At 34.8% G+C, this 19002-nt stretch overlaps 1 protein-coding gene across 5 annotated transcripts in view; it reads right to left on the reverse strand.

Annotated features, from left to right (window-relative positions):
* LOC121413414 (brefeldin A-inhibited guanine nucleotide-exchange protein 3-like) overlaps positions 1-18091 on the reverse strand; it is a 30615-nt gene extending 12524 nt beyond the window's left edge. The window contains exons 1-15 of one of the 5 annotated variants that reach the window (XM_041606224.1): positions 18007-18091; positions 14499-14623; positions 13932-14069; positions 13380-13448; positions 12566-12670; positions 10260-10355; positions 9488-9524; positions 6228-6315; positions 5637-5756; positions 4852-5182; positions 4356-4468; positions 3464-3642; positions 2009-2700; positions 1517-1664; positions 529-701 (exon numbers count right to left, since the gene is read on the reverse strand). In XM_041606224.1, the coding sequence (XP_041462158.1) occupies positions 529-701; positions 1517-1664; positions 2009-2700; positions 3464-3642; positions 4356-4468; positions 4852-5182; positions 5637-5756; positions 6228-6315; positions 9488-9524; positions 10260-10355; positions 12566-12670; positions 13380-13448; positions 13932-14069; positions 14499-14623; positions 18007-18091 (2499 nt within the window). Of the gene's footprint in view, positions 1-528; positions 702-1516; positions 1665-2008; positions 2701-3463; positions 3643-4355; positions 4469-4851; positions 5183-5636; positions 5757-6227; positions 6316-8596; positions 8674-9487; positions 9525-10259; positions 10356-12565; positions 12671-13379; positions 13449-13931; positions 14070-14498; positions 14624-18006 lie in introns of those variants that run through there. The other 4 variants (XM_041606226.1, XM_041606225.1, XM_041606227.1 and 1 more) reach the window with 4 other exon arrangements.
* Between the last annotated feature and the right edge of the window lie 911 nt (positions 18092-19002).

Here is a 19002-nt window from a genome sequence, read left to right on the forward strand (position 1 = left end):
GTCATGCTTAAGCACCTACTTTAATAGTCATGTGTGCGCCTCACAGGCGACTGACTGGAATACTCCCCAGGGAGTGGAGGATGTGCACACATTGTGTGCGGGAATGACTGATTGAATCCGATGACCGGGGTAATAATATATCTGTAAAGCGCTTAGAAACGTCGTTCCGATGGATTAAGCGCTATATAAAAGCGGATTATTATTATATTTAACATGTAAATCCAGAGCATAATCTGACAAATGCGGTAGTGAAATTTAATGCATCTGAGGAGTTAAGAGATGGGAATTTTAGATCTATAATTGCAATTTGAGTTTCATTTTAATATCATGCAACTCATTGTAAAACAGTGACCAGGTGGGGCAACAGGTATTTTCTCCCATATCTAAAAAAAAAAAACTTTATTATTTAGAAAAGAACAAGATGCCAGAGTACTGAACATAACTGTTGTATTACAGTATCACTGTACGCAAGGAAGGGAATCATGAAAGTTAATGACCGTAATTCAATGCTATAAGGAGGTAACTCACCTGTGTCAGAGGTAGAGAAGCAGGGTTCTGGTAATGATCACTTCTCACAAGCTTGAGGTTGAGTAGCAGACAGGCATAAGTAGCGACATAGATACCATCGGCATTGATGACTGGAGTCAGGTTCAACTTGTTAGATTTATCACCTTCTGCTTCATTCTTCTTCATGCTATACCCTACACAGAGCAAGATAATTGGAAATTATCTGGGCAGCTTCTTTCTCATCATAAGGGCATTGTGCAGATTGGAGGCATATCTAGGTAAATGACGCCCAGGGCTAGACAAATGGTGAAACTGAGCCTTTTCATGTTTGTGATACAGTTTATACCTCCTTTTTCATTCATGGCATTTTGACATGCATTGACTAAACTTCCATTTTTTTTTCACTTGAACTTTTGCCTTTGTTGCTCCCCCACCTCCCCTCGAAAGTGACAATCAAGTACATGCCCCGTAACATGTAACTCAAGGGATAGAATTTTTTTTCTTTTTTTAAGCAGGTATTTCTGCATTTATTAATAAATCAAAATTACAAATTTATTACATAACATCAAACATACATAATGATCAAATTACAAACTAAGGTAACAATTGTATAGTAGTCAAGTAGATATAGACATAATTCATGTAAACAAATAAATCTAAATGCAGAGGCCAGCTATCGTAAGCTGAAAACTTGAAATAATAACAGCCATTTTGAAGATGGATATACCTAAATCTGCTTTATACATTAAAGTAGAAACCTTTTCTTTCAACATGAGGAAACAGAGTCATGAAGATTCATTAATTTTGATTCCTTTGAACATATGAATTTTTGATGTTAGCATTGGTGACTTTCCTCAGCTACATATATGATTTATCAGTAACTCTGTTTCTTTTTATCGAATTAAATGAAAACAGTTTCTCTGTTTCTGTTTATCAAATTAAATGAAAATGAAAATTAGTGCATACATGAGGAAAGTCGATGTATGAAATGTTGACCATACTTGCTTACCAATTACATATCTCGATGCAAACAGCTGAATAGCCTTATCAACACCGGTGACATCATCAATGGCAAGAAACCTTGGTAACATGGACAGGAGGGCATCAGCAAAATCCTGGGCAGCTTCTTTCTCTTTCTTGGCATTGAGGAGAGCAGCCTGCCAAAGAAATATTGAAATGAGATCCATTAAAATGTTAAATCATTGTAAGCCTAATTTTTTTAACTTGTAGAAGGCCCTTAGCAACTTTTAAAATCACTTATATATTCTGTAATTTATTTACTATTTAAAGAGGTGGATCTTTTCATATTTTGGTCTGCAAATTACTTCAACTCAGGTGATTGTTCAACTTACATGCAGAAGTTCAACTTTGGAAGACTTACCTGTATTTACAAGTAAACCTCATTTCATTTACAACTTATTTTGCCTATGTCTTACACACTTATGTATGGTGTTGCTCATATGTGAAGTAAATATAGAATGATTGAAAATAAGATTCTGACCTTCTCTGCAGCAGCTGAAGGGCTTCCTGGTAAAGATGATCCTTTAGCTTCTCCATCCTCTCCATCTACCTTCACATCCTCTGAAGCTGATGCACTGGCTTCAGGATGTTGAACACCATTCCTGATATCATCACCCTGAGAGATAAGTGGTGAGTCCTCCCCTAAATCTTCATCAGGCTCTTCGATCTCCTTGCCATCACCTTCCTCTACAACCTCGCTGGTCTCGATCGCCTTTACCTTCTCTTCTTCTTCTTTTCCTTCCGCTTCCTTCCTGGTCTCATCCTGGCTTGCATCACCGGTACCATCATCCACTACCTCCTCCTCTGCATCATCATCGGCAGCGAAAGCAGCTGCAGCAAGCGCAACAGGATCCTCCTGGTCCACCACCTTGTCCTCCTCCTCCTCCTGGACCTCCTTTTCCTGCACTCCTTCTACCAATCCATCCCCATCATCACACCCTCCTCTTGGTGTGATAGGATCAACTTCCTGTAGATCACCATCTTCTTCCCTTTCTCCATCTCCATTCTGCACTGCACCCCTTTCTAGACCTTCATTAGTCTGGTCCCCATCTCCCGCAGGTGATCTGTAGGCTCCAGCGAGTTCAAGGAGTGTCTTCTTCCGCTCTGGCTGGAAGTTGGTATGAAGGTTTTCTGGTGTAAGGCAAGGTGCTCCATCTTCTTCTTGTTCCATTTCTGAAAAGCGATGGGTATATTAACACAACTGTAGTCAACAAGCTTTTAGTAAAAATAATGGCAGCATGACTGCTTTTTTTTAATAGAAAATTATGAATAGAATAAAATAACATAATAAAATAGAAATTAAGGATAAAATAAAATCATATCATCCCTCTTGTATTCAAAGTTACTTGTGGCATGTTAAAATTACCAATGCAATTCGGCAACATGGTATATCATCTCAAATCAAAATATTAATCCTAAAAGACTGGGGGCCAGAATCATCCCCCCTTCAACATGTTTATCAGTGAGATTTTATCAGAATAATTTGAAAATGAAAATCCATAATTTATTGTTCGAAATAAAACGAAACAGAATTACTCTGAAAATTGATTTTGCCCAATTGATCCTGGGCCCAGCAGCCACTGTGCAGCACCAGATCGACGAGGCTCTATCCCTTTAATCGTTGAACGCCAAACAGGGTAGCAGCAACTCCCATCTTTCAACGTCTTTTGGTCCAACGCGACCGGCACTTGAACTCCTGAGTTCCCGGTTATGAGACGGATGCTCTACCAACTGAGCCAACACAACGGTTGGATCTCAATTCACGTATATTTCAATAAATTTGTTACTTTAAGCTATGGAAAAATAACTGGCATTTTCTAGCACACCACCTATAAATTGCAAAGTTGCAATTGATAGCAAGGCTTGTGATTGGTAACAAGACCTAAATTGACTTATAATTGATTGCAAGTTTCTCGCAATATCTCCATGATCTTACCTTTCTTGTTTTCCTCTTCTTTTTCCTTTGCTCTCCTTAGGATCTCTTCTGCCTGCCACTGACTCATTCCTTTCCCATGACTAATTTGTTCCAGCGAGGCTAACAGCGCCCCCACACATCCAATGCTAGACACGCACACCTCATGGCAACCAGACGCTTCAGAAATAGCATCCATGAGTCTTGGACAGAGAGAAAAGAGAGAGAGAGAGAAATAAAACATATTTAATCTAATGTAATTACTTTAGTGTCATTTTTGCATCATTGTAGGACCGTGTGTTGCTAAAACCCCTGGAAAATGGCTTGGTCAAAAGACAGACAAAAAAAATAACTGTTCATCAGATCAGATTTTTTTCTTTTTATGATGGAAAATTGGTGATGATTATGAAAATGATAAATCCAATATGTGATTTGAAAAACTTTTGAAAGTGTATACTATGAATAAAACATGTTAAGCAAAATAATACAACGTTAAGAGCTTTAGGGCAGACAAAATTGTGACATCTAAACAAGTCAAGGTAGAAGAAGTGTCAACATACATGGTGCATACTAGAAACACTCCAATACTAATCTCATGCAATAAAAAGTTTGCTGGACAGAGACCACAAAAGACAAATTATGAGGTCTGAATTCACAGAGGATGTTTAAGCCCTCTCCAACAATAAACTATCACTTACATGCAGGTTTGTTTTTAAATGTGCACAAACCCTGAATATGATCCAATAATTGCAGTAGATGCACACATCAGTATTATGTGCTTATTTTGATTTTTCTACTGTGCTCTACAAACTACATGTAGTCGATATATGGTACCTCGTCATAGTTAAATCCCCTTTTGTGAATTTGGATCAGAGTGTAAATGTAGTAAGATGAAGAAAGTAAGATATCTACTTACAATTTGATGAGGTCCAGGTCTGCTTTATGGTCCTTGTTTGACATGCATGTAATCTCAGCTCCCTCTATAGCAGGTCCAGATAGGTCCAGGATCCGACCAGGTGAAGACAGTATCTACAGTGGAGAAAAAAGGCCCCCAAAGTGGTCAGTATTATGATTGTCATGGATTTTTAGAGGAGAGTTATTGATCAAATTAATCTGCATCACATAGTTGTTTTACAAAAATTATAAAGCATTTCATTTCAAAGCATTATTTACAAAACCATGAGACTTTAAAACAGTCTGAACACTCTTGGCTATTGCTTTGGGTGTTTTAGAAACATGACTCTTCTGAGTGCATTACAGCAGCTCTGCCACAGTCAAGGTATCAATACAACAACATATATTGAGCCAAGTTGAGTATATGCATATCGTAGCTGCGCTATGTAAATGGATCTTATCATTACTTACATAATGTAGATATTAAAGTGTTAAGGAAACAAACACATTGTTTTTACCTCTTTAAGGACCTTGAGAGCCTCATTCCTCTGCAAAGGCGGAGGAAACAGCAACATCCTGTGTAGCAACGAACCAATGACAGGCCTCATAGAAGCCACACACCCTACCAGTCTGATCAGTTCTCCTGCTATGCAGTAGATCACATGCCTGGCTGAGCGGAAGGAGACGGGAACGGACACCGCGCTGCTGGATCCTCTACCGTGTTCCTGATGATTGGTTGCTAGGTGACCAGGATGATGGTGGTGGTCGGGATGATGGTTGGAGGAGATGATGGATTTCTGGTCCTTGGGGATACCAAGGATCGCGATGAGGGTGGGGCAAAGCTCTTGCCTGTTTTACATTAGAAAATCAAACAAACAGAAAGAAGGCATTTAGACAAGTTTTAAGAGAGAGAGAAATTGTATTTATGCCAGAATTTGAACTAAATAACACAAGGGGAGAATCAGCTCAAGTTAAAATTCCCTGGGACCGCAGAAATCTGTTTGACGTAATAAGTGAAATTTGAATTTAAAAAAAAGTAATCAGCCCAATTTTTTTTTAATCTGGTATGGCAATTGCTGTGGCTAAAGCAATAATTTGACTTACAGAAGATTGACTATGATATACAGACTGAACAATTCATTTAGTTTAAAGTTTGGATACCAACATATACAGTACATGAATGTCATTTAACTGTTAAAAATGTGTGTTCTTGTATAAATATCTCTTGGATACATACATGTACACATAAACTCTATGAGAATACAAAGAAATTGATAGATTTAATGAAAACTAATGTATTTACCAAAGAACTTTCTGGAATGCTGAACTGCTTCGCAGGCTGGGCTCCATGTTGGTAAGCATGGCCAAGATAGCTTCCAGTTCAAAGGTCAACTGCGTTTGATTCTGAGTGCTGGCTCCAGCTCTAACAAAATAATACAAAACAAATTGTTTTCAATGCTTGAATTACTTAAAAATTTACCCACATTGTGCTGCACTCAACCCAAGTGAGAAGAATGGGTAGGAATTTATTTTTTGAAATGCAGCGCGTAACAGCTGCTCTGCTAAATCCAGGGTATATGCCGTATTACTGTACAGCACTTAGTAGATTTCTGATAAAGTAATTGTTAAGTGCTACATAAACAAGTATAATTATTATTATTAGTAGTAGTAGTATACATGTACAAGAAGAGCTGTAATTCCAATCACGAACTATTTTTCATTTAACCATATAATCATTAAAATGTGAATATCTGCACCATCTTAAAGCATTCATAACTTTGTATACACAGATAAGTGTCTCTAGATAACACATAAAAAAAATTCACATCATCTTAAGAAATTGATGGAGCATTTAAATCTATGCAAAGTATAACATTATTTTAGAAGGACTTACTTATGTGTTTCTGAGACCTTGTTACATAAGAACCCAAGTACAGCAACCATATCACCACATAGTCGGTCTTCATGATCATCAACAGAAGCTGCAATACAAAACATACATAAAACATGAAATCATTTCACTCTGAAAAAAGGCTATGGAATTACCATGCAAAATGCAAAACAAGTAATATCGGTACTGCAAAAATGAAAGATAAATATATAGCATAATTAATAATACATGTGTATCTTTAGTATATTTATGAAGGAAGTCAGGCACTTTGGAATGCTCTATAGAAAATGGCATAAAATTGTATCTATCATCAGGCAAGCATGCAAATACAAAGCATAGTAAAAAGTTTGAGGACAGATACATTGTATGTATCGTGAGGGAAATATACAATAAACATGTTTTTTAAAGCAGGATTAGCTTTACCGTCAAGCATACATGTACATGAAGATCTGGCGGTTAAAAGGGAGGGGATGGCAAAGGGGTGGGGCAGAGTTTTTGAGGCCTTCTTTGGCTAATGAAAAAAAAAAATGACAGAAAAGAGCTTCTGTAATCTGAACTTGTTAGTTTTTATAGTCAGAAAATGTCCCCCCCTGGTGACTCTTGAATCAGTCCCTTGGTACTATTTTCTTAAAACTGCAATTTCAAAGTTTTTTCCCATCAACTTTAAAAGAGAACATGCATTAGTTATGAAAACAATAAATGCTAAATTTATGTTAAGGAATTTAATCTAAAACATGATTTGCTAAATTTGAAGTTTCGTGCATACAACAAACTCTATTTCTTTTAAAATTCTATCACTGTCACAAATGCCTATCTTAAAGGGGAAGTTCACCCTGACAAAAAGTTAATTGTAAAAATAGCAGAAAAAATAATGAAAAATATTGCCGAAGGTTTGAGAAAAAATCATCAAATAATTAAAAAGTTATTAGAATTTCAATGATTTGATTTGTGACGTCATATGCGAGCAGCATTCCTACATAGCGAATGGTAAAAAATCAATAAAATGTCATTTTCTCAGAAAATTGAAAATTGTTTTCACTGTACCTTTTGTATATCAATAGACAAATCATTTCACACCCGATCATGAAAAGAAAACAAAATTAAGTCATCAGGAACCACACAAAATTTGAAATTCATGCATTTTATATTACATAACAAATGGGGCAGCTGCTCGTTTATGACGTCACAAATCCAAAACTTTGAACTCTAATAACTTTCTTACTCTTTAACGGACTTTCCGCAAACCTTCACCAATATTTTTTTGCTATTTTTTCTGCTATTTTTACTACAAAGTTTTCTTCAGGGTGAACTTCCCCTTTAAATTGTTATCATGTACTTTGTTTTTTCTTTGAATCTAAGCTGAGAATATTGTGCAACTGAAAAAAAACATGTATTCTAAGTGGCAAAGAATGACAAACATGAACAAGTATCTTAACCATTGAAAGATAAACACATATTTTCAGAAAATCCACACAGGTATCTAAGTGGTGCAAAATGACTTACATATGTTTGAAATCCACATGAAAAGCATGTCAAAAGTAAATTGAAATATGTGGTAAATATTAGAATTTCAAAGAAAAACAAATGAATAATTTACAGATGTACAGGTACACGAACACATAAATGAATGTCAAACACACATGGTACATGTAGCTGGCAACTTCCAAGTGACATGTATAGCGGATGATATCACACTTTGACTGATCCTGTGGATGATTGTTTCAAATAAACTGAGAAATGCTTTTCATGATTCCAGTAAAATATTGTGATTATCCACTGCATAGACTAAAAGCCATATTAAAGCAATATTTTATTTGATTATAGACCAATGGAACCAGAAGAGAGCCTGTGTGCAATTGGCCAAAAGTTTCATCTCAAATATGTTGTTGTTTTAGCTTATACGGCGCGTGTCATTCAGTAGTGAATATTTGCACCAAAAGGCTATGGAATATATATCCATTTATTGTAGTCTCCTTCCAAGACTAATATTTTTGTACAAAAATGGGCAATTGTCAAGAATTATCTTTCTCAAAGAATGTGTGTGACATCCAAATATGTACATCTACGAGTACATCTGTACACTGAACCATAACAAAATGTGGAGCAAGAAACAGCACATGTACATGTACTTGTGTGGCTTATATACTGTCAATTGATCTATTTCAGTTATTCCCGTTTGCATTTTTTCTGCAAAGGATTTGTTAAATGCAGACACTATTGTACAGAACATATATGTGACGTCCCCTCTAGAAAATAATGCATGCATACATTGAGAGGGTACTTATTTTACCATTTTTGCTCCAGATTCTGTTTGGTTTTAATACATGTGTGTTGCAATACAGCTTTTACCAACTACATATAAACAGGCTTACACAAATTTCAATACGATGTGCAAATAATCAGCTTTCATGAAATTCTTAGAATATGAGGAAAGGTGCTGTGAGAATGTCTGGAAAAGGGGAAAGAAAAAGTATGAAAAAATCAAAATGGATATCAAGACATACATGTAGGTATATAACTAATAGAGCAAAATAGAAATCAGCTGAAATTGAGACAACAAATACTTTTCAACATTATACACAGACAAGTAAAGGTTTGTTGAAAAGGAAACATCAGATAAATGATTTATGGATATGAGAATGAACTTCAAAGGTAAACTTCTTTTGAAGGTCTTTATTCTGAAGCATTACAATATCAAATAATAAAAGTCAAATATATGTAGAATTTGATGCTTTATAAAGGTATCAGAACTTAGGAAAGTTCATAGCTTTGATAGAAATCAACACTCCATAGACTTTAGCCAGAAAATGCATTTTGAAAAAAATATCAGAAAAAGAAAATAAAATTTCATGGCTGAACAAACCTCAATTTTGGTTTTGGAGTCTTTGTAGTCAGTGATTGACATAAATGATAGTGTATTTGTGTGATGTGCATGTATGTCTGTATGAAATGGGTACATGTACCTAAAACTACAGTATGGAGAAAAAAAGCAAGTTTTTGTCCAACTCTCACTACCCTAGGGATTCAAAGGTCTTGTAAACTCAGTCACAATTTATAGGGAATATTAAAACAATCCTGTATCTGGTTGTGTTGAGTTTATATGCATGTTTTGTGACACATTATACATGTATATCTCCAAGTAGGTCTGCCGTAGCTCAATATGTACATTATGAGTGGATTGTTTTGATATTAATAATGGACAAATTTGAAATAATAACAGTAACAATTCTATGAATATATGATGGAACAATGAAATTTCTTACCCATCTCTCCATGGTCTAACATGATAGTGCTTTTAACCTGGGATGAAAATAGCATAGTGGTATAAAGATGAAAGCATTATAAGACAATGAAAAAAGGAATGGCTGCAAAAATATAATCTTTTTTTCTAGAAAAATGAGCTTTATTATATGATTCAATTTTTTTCAATTTATTACATGCTTCTTCAAAGAAATGTCAATGAATCTTACCAAATCAATTATTTTTTTTCAAACAAATGTAAATTTACTACTACAGACATAGTATACATAGCTGCATCATTTAGATGCAGCTATGTGCAAGTCACAGGTTGCATAAATACATGCAGTGCACCATCCTGCTATTGCTCTTCATAGAAAAAAAATCATACTCTTGATGTTAAAAATTTAAATTATTTATAATCTATCCAATTTTTTCATACTTAAGATGTTATTAATAGGATGACAATTCAACAGGGAATTACTTTACATGACTTTAGACTTACCTGTAATTTACAAGTACATGAAGGGGGGGGGTATACATCAATCTGTGTGTAGCATTGGTGTAAAATTGTGATAATTCATAATCTATCTCTTTTCCCATCACATATATGTTTAGTTTCAATCCAGGTGGGAAACAAGCATTTATGTGACACAATTTACAAACTATCTCAAAATTAAGGGGGAAAAAAATTCTTGTTTATAATAAATCAACTAAAAATGACACAGAAATGATACAGAACATTTACAAAGCATTGCATGTAATGGCTGGTGAGTATAAGACAAGAAGTAGACTTACTAGCGCTTTACACAGCACGCTCAAGGTTTGCGTGAGGGTGATTTTGGCAGCATTACTTGCTGGACTGGGATGACGAGTGGGCCAATCAATGCATGCCTACAAACACACACACACATAAAATCAAATTGGCATGCTACATGTACATGAAAAACAATGCAGTGGTACACTGAGCAACAATCATTCAGTATGCAGTACTATTCGATACATTTAGCAGATAGATTGAAGATGAGTTGACATGTTGATAGAACTTTCTTGGAATGCTCTTGATCTTTATTAGTTCTCTATATTAATGTTGAATTATCACTGAGTTCTGAGAGAATTTTGATTAAAATAGGTATTAAATGCTATATAAAGCAAAATAATTACCATTATCTTTACCCCCATCTCACCCCACCCCTGCCAAAAAAACTAAACAAAAAACATGCAGCACAGAAACATTTTGAAGTCCATTTAAGCTTAGTTTACAAGGGTAGGACAACATCAGTCTAGGCTTTCCTTTTTGTCCAGAAATAAACTTTGAATTTCAGCCCTAAACTTGTATACTCAAGAGGCACAAATTCTGTGTAAGGTTTGTCATACATTAGATTTGATTGATGTTTTCCCTGTGTATACAAGGATGAATTGGAAATACAGAGCAAAAGAAGTGAAAAAAGGGACACAAATACTTGTACAAGGAAAATTTAAAAACTAGCAGGGTCCACAGTGATACTTGCTATTACATATCACAATGAAAACAAACAAACTTATAAAAACAATTAAAAATATAATAAAGACATTTAATAGATAATCAGTATATTCTGAAAATGAGCAAACCATACCATAAAATTGCACTTGTAATATTGAGTTCAAAAAGACAGGATCATGATTACATGTACATACAGAGAGAAAAAAAATGAAGTGTAAGATGGTATGAGTGTGTGATTGGGTGTTTCATAATCAACAGGACCTCTCATTCTATGTCATGATTGACAGGCTAGAATATTCGTCACAGTTAGGGGAGATAATCCGGGAGCTACTTCGTATATATGAATGATGCGTATCATGTGCCACGGTCGAGATCCCCATTTTCAGCCTTAAAGGGGAATCCAGCCTTGGCCATAAAATGTTGTGTTGGGAAGAAGAAAAATAAATTAAACAGAATGGCGAAAGTTTGAAAGAAATCGGACAAGCGATAAGAAAGTTATAGCTGCTTTAAGATTGAGATCACTAATAGTATGTAGATTTCAAATTGGCAACTGGGTAAGTAAATCATGACAAGGGGCAAGGACAACTTTCCCATAGGCCATGTACTTTATTATCAGGGATTTGTGGTTTTCTCCTAAGTACCTATTCCCCTGGGGCAGTAATCTAAATATAATCCTGGTAGTATATTGTTTTATGTCCTCATGAAAGAAAAATATAATTTGAAATAAAACTTTAGGGAAAAATGACATTTTAGCCATAATATGTATTGGAGTACATGGAAGAGTAGTCCTTGCCTTTCCCATATGCGGCCAATTTGAAGTCTCCATGGGTATAGTGATTACCAATATTTACAACTTTTAAAAATTCATAACTTTCTTGCTTTTGTCCAATATTGTTCAAACTTTCACCTATTAACTTGTCTGATTTTTCTTTTTCTTATAAAAACAAGTCTTTATTTGGGTTGGATTCCCCTTTAATTTACATTCCAGAGCATCACCAATTTAGAAAGCCATCGGAAATTTTGTGTTTCTTCCGTTCCAAAAACATTAAATTTGTGGTTTCGCGTTCCAGTGCACGTCCATCATGGACCGCTCAGCGTAATGGGCCATTCCGGAGACCCCCATTTTCTAATATAGTCAGATTCAGAGCATTGCATTTCTAGCAATGTTGATCCTAGAGCCGTTCCACAGACCCCCATTTTAAGACCAATTTTTAGTTCCAGAGCCCCTTTTCATTGACTTTGGTGTGGCACATACATGGGTACCATGTTATAATTCGAGTAGCCCCCCCCCCCTCTCCAACAGTGGATCCCCCCCAAAAAAAATTAAAAAATAAAATAAAATTAAAATTAAAAATAAGTTGACCATGGAGGTATAATCTGTCAGCATTTTCCTCCTTGAAAATCTGACATGCAAAAATAAAAAAAAAATGTCACTGGGTTAAACACTGAGATTAACTGAAATATTAAACCATCAATGAACAGCATACAAATATACAATCAACTTGCTGGAACAAGATTACAAAACATATGCATGATAATATGACACCAATATAAACTCATGCAACATGACTGCAGCAAGACACCAAGCAGACAAGATGAGACTGGTATCTATCATTTCTACCTGTCGATTGGTGCTTTGAGCTACATCTGTCATGACCTGAAGAATGGTCACCTGACATGCCTTGTGGACCTCAGGTTTGCTCTGGAGATACACCGATTGACAAAACTGGGGACAACCATGGGAAATGATAAAGGATAAAATGATTTTCAACATCAGTGCATGCGATTCAGGGGCGGATCCAGGATTTTCCAAAGGGGATGGGGCATTTTTGTACAGAAATTTTTTAAACAAGCCCCCAAAAAGGGTCTTCCTTTCCAATTGATGGTGATGTCAGGAAAATTTGACAAGCAAAAAAAAATATCCTAACTTGTGTAAGGGGGTGGGGGTGGGGGCACCAGCCGGATATGCCCCAACTTGGATCCACCATTAATGCGATTTACCTTGCAGCATTAGATTTGATATGAACTTTCTAATACGTGATCCAAGTTCTTTTATACAAAGAAAATCTCTACCTGGTATTTGTATACATGTATGTAAGTATACATACTTGATTAATTTTATTTGGTCACAGAAGTTGCATCTCAACTGACGCCACATCTCTACCACATGTTCATAATGAAGCAGCCTTTTTTTTCAAATATGGTAAGAATCTAAAATCCATCTATAGTATTTCAGTAAAAAATAACTTGTCACGAAACAGGAACGTTGTACAGATCCACATACTATCATCATTCTCATTTAAAAAATTTGTTTTTATAGTTAAAGTAGGATAATACTATACATCCATAAGCACTGGTAAAACTGGTAAATCATTGATGGGTTGTTATAAAAACAAAGTAAGCAAAAGGGATTTATTTAGGGGTTGGTAGGATACCTTGGCAATGTTGATAACAGTCTGCGGAGATACATGAGATGGATTAGAGCAGGCTACCATCAATAGAAGCTGTAAGAGAAAAGACATATTCAAAGGGAAAAGTTACTAAGGAGACAAACGAAAAAGTGCTACCTACCAAAAGAAATTAATATTCAGGGAGAATAAAATGATAACTGTCATGATCATAGTCAAAATGAACACAATCATACAAATCATTATTAAATTTATCATAATCATTATTTATCAACACCCAATGATCGTAATTGCAATCACCATCATTATTTGGGCCATCTTCATTACCATTGTTATCATCATCATCACCAAAGCATTATCACCATCTTCATCACCATCACCATCAAAGTCATGATCATCATCATCATCATCAAAATCATCAAAATCATCATCATCCTCCTCCTCCTCATCATCATCACTTCCATCACCACCAACACCACCACCACCACCTTCAACATCATCATCATCATCATCATCATCACCACCACCACCACCACCATCATCATCATCTCCATCATCACCATCATCATCAAAACTGACCTTCATGATCTCTACTTGATGCTCCTCATTCAATGATGGAGTCACAGCTACTGCTCTAAGGATCTGGTTTGGCATGGTATCATCTTCATGCTCTATCTCACCCTCTCGGCACTTCAATCTCTCATCAGTTACCACTTTCTACAAGGGGGGAAATGCACAGTGATATTGAAATTAGTATTAATCCCCCGCAATTGACTCCAAGAAAATATTCAGACACTTCAGCAAAAGTCAGAGGCATGATTTTCATGGGGGACTCCTGCAAGCATCTTTTCATATTCATAACTAATCTCGTCTACATTTCATCATAGAAAAAAAAAATGTGGATATGGGGAGAGCCCCCCCAAATAAAAAAAATTCAATCAGCTTTTATCATCAATCAACATATTAAAAGTATCACTAAAAGAAATTTGGTTAAAACAAGCTTTCTTTTTACAATTGTAAAGAATGAATCAGAAATAAATGTGAGAGTTACCAGAAGAATGTTCTTTGAATCAAATTTACAGAAGGGAAAAAAATCAAATGTCAAGAGGTTTTAAAGTAAACTACATTGTAAATAAGAATGCAAACCTGAAGTCCATTGATCCCCAATGGAATAATCTTGCTAGTCTTTGATTCCAAGCACAGTTTAAATGGTTCGATACAGACTTCTCTCTGTGAATGTGTAGAAGCGTCTGACTCCTGACTGTATATCCCTGCAATGATTGCAATAGTGAATAGAAAATAAAATCATTGCTTTAAAACAAACAGATTTAGCATTTGACAACACTAAGGTATCATTATATTAATGAACTTTTAATGTATAGTAGTATAGATGTACAGTATACAGTTTGCAGGGAAAATATACCTTTCATTCCTTTTCCGTGAATGAAACACAAGAGATGCGATCCACAATATTTGTAACTCTATTTGATTATGGCTTATAAAAGAAAAAAATCTATATAAACAGTCAATCTCGCCTCCATGACAGAATTAGGGATGCATGCACTGCAAAAACTCTGGTGTTGATGTAACACCAGCTCGGAATCTCTATCTGTCAAAACCAGAGAAGTGTTAAACGACACCAGTTTCATTTTAATCTAACACCAGATAGGTGTTTATATAACACCAATTACAATGTAGTATCAAAACAGCATCGGTTTGATTCCAAACTGGTGTTGTTTCAGTACTTCTCTGGTGTGGACATATATAGATTTCGGGCTGGTGTTAAATCAACACCAGAGTTTTTGCAGTGTGTACTTGAAGGCATACATGTACATGTCTTGGTACAATATACATGTACCTGATGATATTGTATATACAAGGCAGCAAGGAACATCCTTTTACTCTATCCTGATTCATTGTCTTTTTCTTTTGCTGGATTTTTATGGGCTCAAAATAAAATGTATAATCTCCATTTTCAACACATGATTCACGCTTATTGTGGAAATGGACCTCTGATGCATGTATCTTGATTTAGAAATCACTATTCAGGGTATGGGTTTTAATTGAAATGAAAATCACAATGAACAATCTAGAACAATCAGATACGCAAGTACACTGCACTCTTGTACTACATGTACATGTAAGTGTGAAATAAATTACAGGTCGAACGGATGCATAAAATCATTTTTTTCTGATAAAGGAATTAGCCTCGTGTCCAAAAATTGCACAATGTTTTTTCACTTTAAGTTATAAATCTGCACATGTGTACTAGTATGTACTGTATTAAAATACAAGATGCACTTCTTTTGTGAACTTTTAAAAATAAAACTGCAATTATCAAATCAATTGATGCTTTATTTACAAATGAAATGAGCTGAGGTAGCAGATGTTCATTGCTTTAATAGTGTGTAATGAGAACTGCTTGTGGGCATACAAAACTGGTATGTACATGAGTGTGAAATACACTGTAGAAGAGTGTGTATATTGCACATATGGTTAGAATACTAGTACATGTAAGTACCTAAGTGTAGCTGCACATCTGGCCTGATTTCAGGTTGTTATACTCAAGGGCAATCACAATCACAAACCATATTGCCATTTGTTGAAATCATTTTTTTTTCATATTAGAATTATTCATGCAGTTCACACAGAATGAATAATTAACATACATTCACATACACATGTACTTTGAAGTTTTACAAGTACATGTTTTCAGTTCACAAATTGTTTGTGCTTAATGTTTTTTTTTTCTTCTATCTTGGTTTCTGGTTTTCCTGTTTCCATTTTGTTTTCTTGTTTTCTTTGTTATTATACTGTCTTACTTTTTGTCCAGTTACAAGGTGTACTTCGAAGTTTTACAAGTACATGTTTCCATGAAAAATTACACTTCAAATGTATTTTGTGCAGTTACAAGAAATGTACATTACATACATGTACCAGAAGAAATATGTGAATCCATGATTCCTTAATTTGACATGAACTTTGCTTTTATCATCTTGTAGATTCACAAGTGAATGTAAACGGTATTGGTTAATTTCACACCTTTTTATTTCAGCAATAGGACTTCTTTTGGGTTAGTTGTGCAATTAACAACATAATTATTCACACCCCTGGGAAAATTGTGTTTTTCTGTAAAAATCAACACTAAACCAAGTTACTTGTACAGTACATCTATTCGTGCAGAATAGCTGGATCACCTTTAAAGGTCAAGTCCACCCCAGGAAAATGCTGACTTTAATAAATAGAGAAAAATCAAACTAGCATAGTGCTGAAAATTTCATCAAAATTGGATGTAAAATAAGAAAGTTAAATGACATTATAAAGTTTCGCACAAAACAGTGATATGCACAACTAGGTGAGTCAGTCGATGATGTCCATCACTCACTCTTTCTTGTTTTTTATTGTTTGAATTACACAATATTTCATTTTTTATAGATTTGACATTAAAGACCAACTTGACTGAACCATATAGTATTAAACAATGCTAATTCCACATGTTCAGGGAGGAATTGATTGTTGTTTCACTGAACGGTGAGGAGAAAATTAGAATATTTCATATAATAAAGCACAAAAGAAATAGTGAGTGGATGACGTCATGTAGTCTCATTTTCATACCAGCTAGGATGTGCATATACACCCTGTAACTGTTTTGTGAAATCAAGCGAAACTTTAAAATGTCATAACTTTCTTTTTTACATCCGATTTTGATGAAATTTTCAGTGTAATGGTTGTTGGATTTTTCTCTTTTTATTCAAATCAACTTTTTGTTGGGGTGGACTTTTCCTTTAAATTAGAGCTCCTCCTGGTTTGCATACATAGAAAATCCCACTCAGAAAAGTCAAAAGAGCAAGACAAACTTCATGAACACATTGACCTTTCCAATGTAATGTTTACCATTTGAAACAAAACACATTTGTAAATATTAGGACCTAGACCTGGCAGGAACTGCAAGCATGCTGGAAAGAAACTACAGCACAGACTTGTGCAATAAGTACAATTCACTGTGCACATGTACATGCAGATATGTACTCTTTGCTGTTCAACCAGACTCCATGTACATGTACATGTATTTTAAAAGTCAAATATTGGGATGATGGACACTGGACAATTAATGATAATTGGAATGAAGTTTCCTCTTTTTCATGTTTGTTTTTATAGATCACAATACTGCATCCCATGGAATAAGATTTTTACAAGAAATTAATGTGAGTGAATTAATACGAACAAGTAAAGACTTTTTTACTTTAATAATGATAATAATTAACATGACTGCAAAATGAATTCTCCCAAAATGCATTGATTACTTAGTACATGTATTCCATTGAAAGATTATAGTGCATGTCTTTCACATACGTTGTAATAGGTAAAAGGAGAAAAACAGAAACTACATACATGACAAAGCTTACATGTACATGTAGCAATGATCGAAGATTTTTCTACGACTGATTCCATTGACTACAATGTACAATCAATGGTGAAAATCAAGCTTAAAATTATTCTCTAACCTTTGCGTTACATGACCAGGGTACGAAGCACTAACTGATGGTCAAATTTATCTTCTTAGAAGGTTTTAATTGATTTTATTAATTAATGAATAACAATGTATACAAATAATTTGAGAATACTCATCAATGTATCAAGGACAATGCCATACCTTGTGCTTGGTTGACGGTCTCTCGTATAGCTGCATGCTTGTTTGATGTTGCCTCCTTAAGGATCTGTCCAAACAACCCCTCCATGATCAGGTAAGTGAGGTCAGGTCAGGCCAACAGATCTTTGGGTTCTTGAGGACACTCTACAGGTAACTCACTTCATTATCATCTTTCTAAGGAAAGCTTCAGAATGTACAAAAGCAGATTTATGCAAGATTTAGTAAAATTTCAGGACTTCCAAAATTATTTTAGAATTGCAACTGAAGAGCATTGTACAAATTGCAGTTAAATGACACTCATGAGGAACTTTCTCAAAACATTAAAGCAAAATAAATTAAAGTATTAAAGCAAAACATTTTGCAAGTTTGCAGTAAATAATGACAAATATGGCATGTATGTACACTTAAAGGACAAGTCCAAAAGAGCAAAGTCAGAGGCATTAATCACTGAAAATTTCATCAAAATGGGATGAAAAATAAGAAAGTTATGACATATCAGTTCATTTATTTATTCATTTCTAAAAACACATTCAAATATATACATCAGTATTTAAAAAATGTAAACATGCAAAATACTACTAAAATAAATACAATGATATTCATGCATAATTAGGCCTGTGTATACAGTAATAATATGAGAAACGAAAAGGAGGACTTAAAATAAAGCCAAAAGTGGCCTTGTGAGTTAAAGTCTCCTAAGAATAATAAATGCTATTTTGGAGGCTACTTAGTATATACAATAATCAAAGCATGTATGACAACTTAGGTTACAAAAGTAAGTGGATTAAGAAACGGACATACGGTATAAAATATGAAAAAAAAAAAAAAAAATTATGGCAAATCGTCTAGAATATTGTAACATAGCTGCAAAATTAGGAATATTTAGAATAAAAGTATTGTTTTAATTTTCTTTTAAAGAGGGAAAGAGACTTGCATGTGCGAACAAATTTCGGAATAGAATTCCAGATTGTTGGGAAGCTGAAACGTATAGCTTTTTGT

The sequence above is a fragment of the Lytechinus variegatus genome, chromosome 4, assembly GCF_018143015.1.
Source record: "Lytechinus variegatus isolate NC3 chromosome 4, Lvar_3.0, whole genome shotgun sequence".
In the NCBI taxonomy this organism is placed as follows: Eukaryota; Metazoa; Echinodermata; class Echinoidea; order Temnopleuroida; family Toxopneustidae; genus Lytechinus; species Lytechinus variegatus.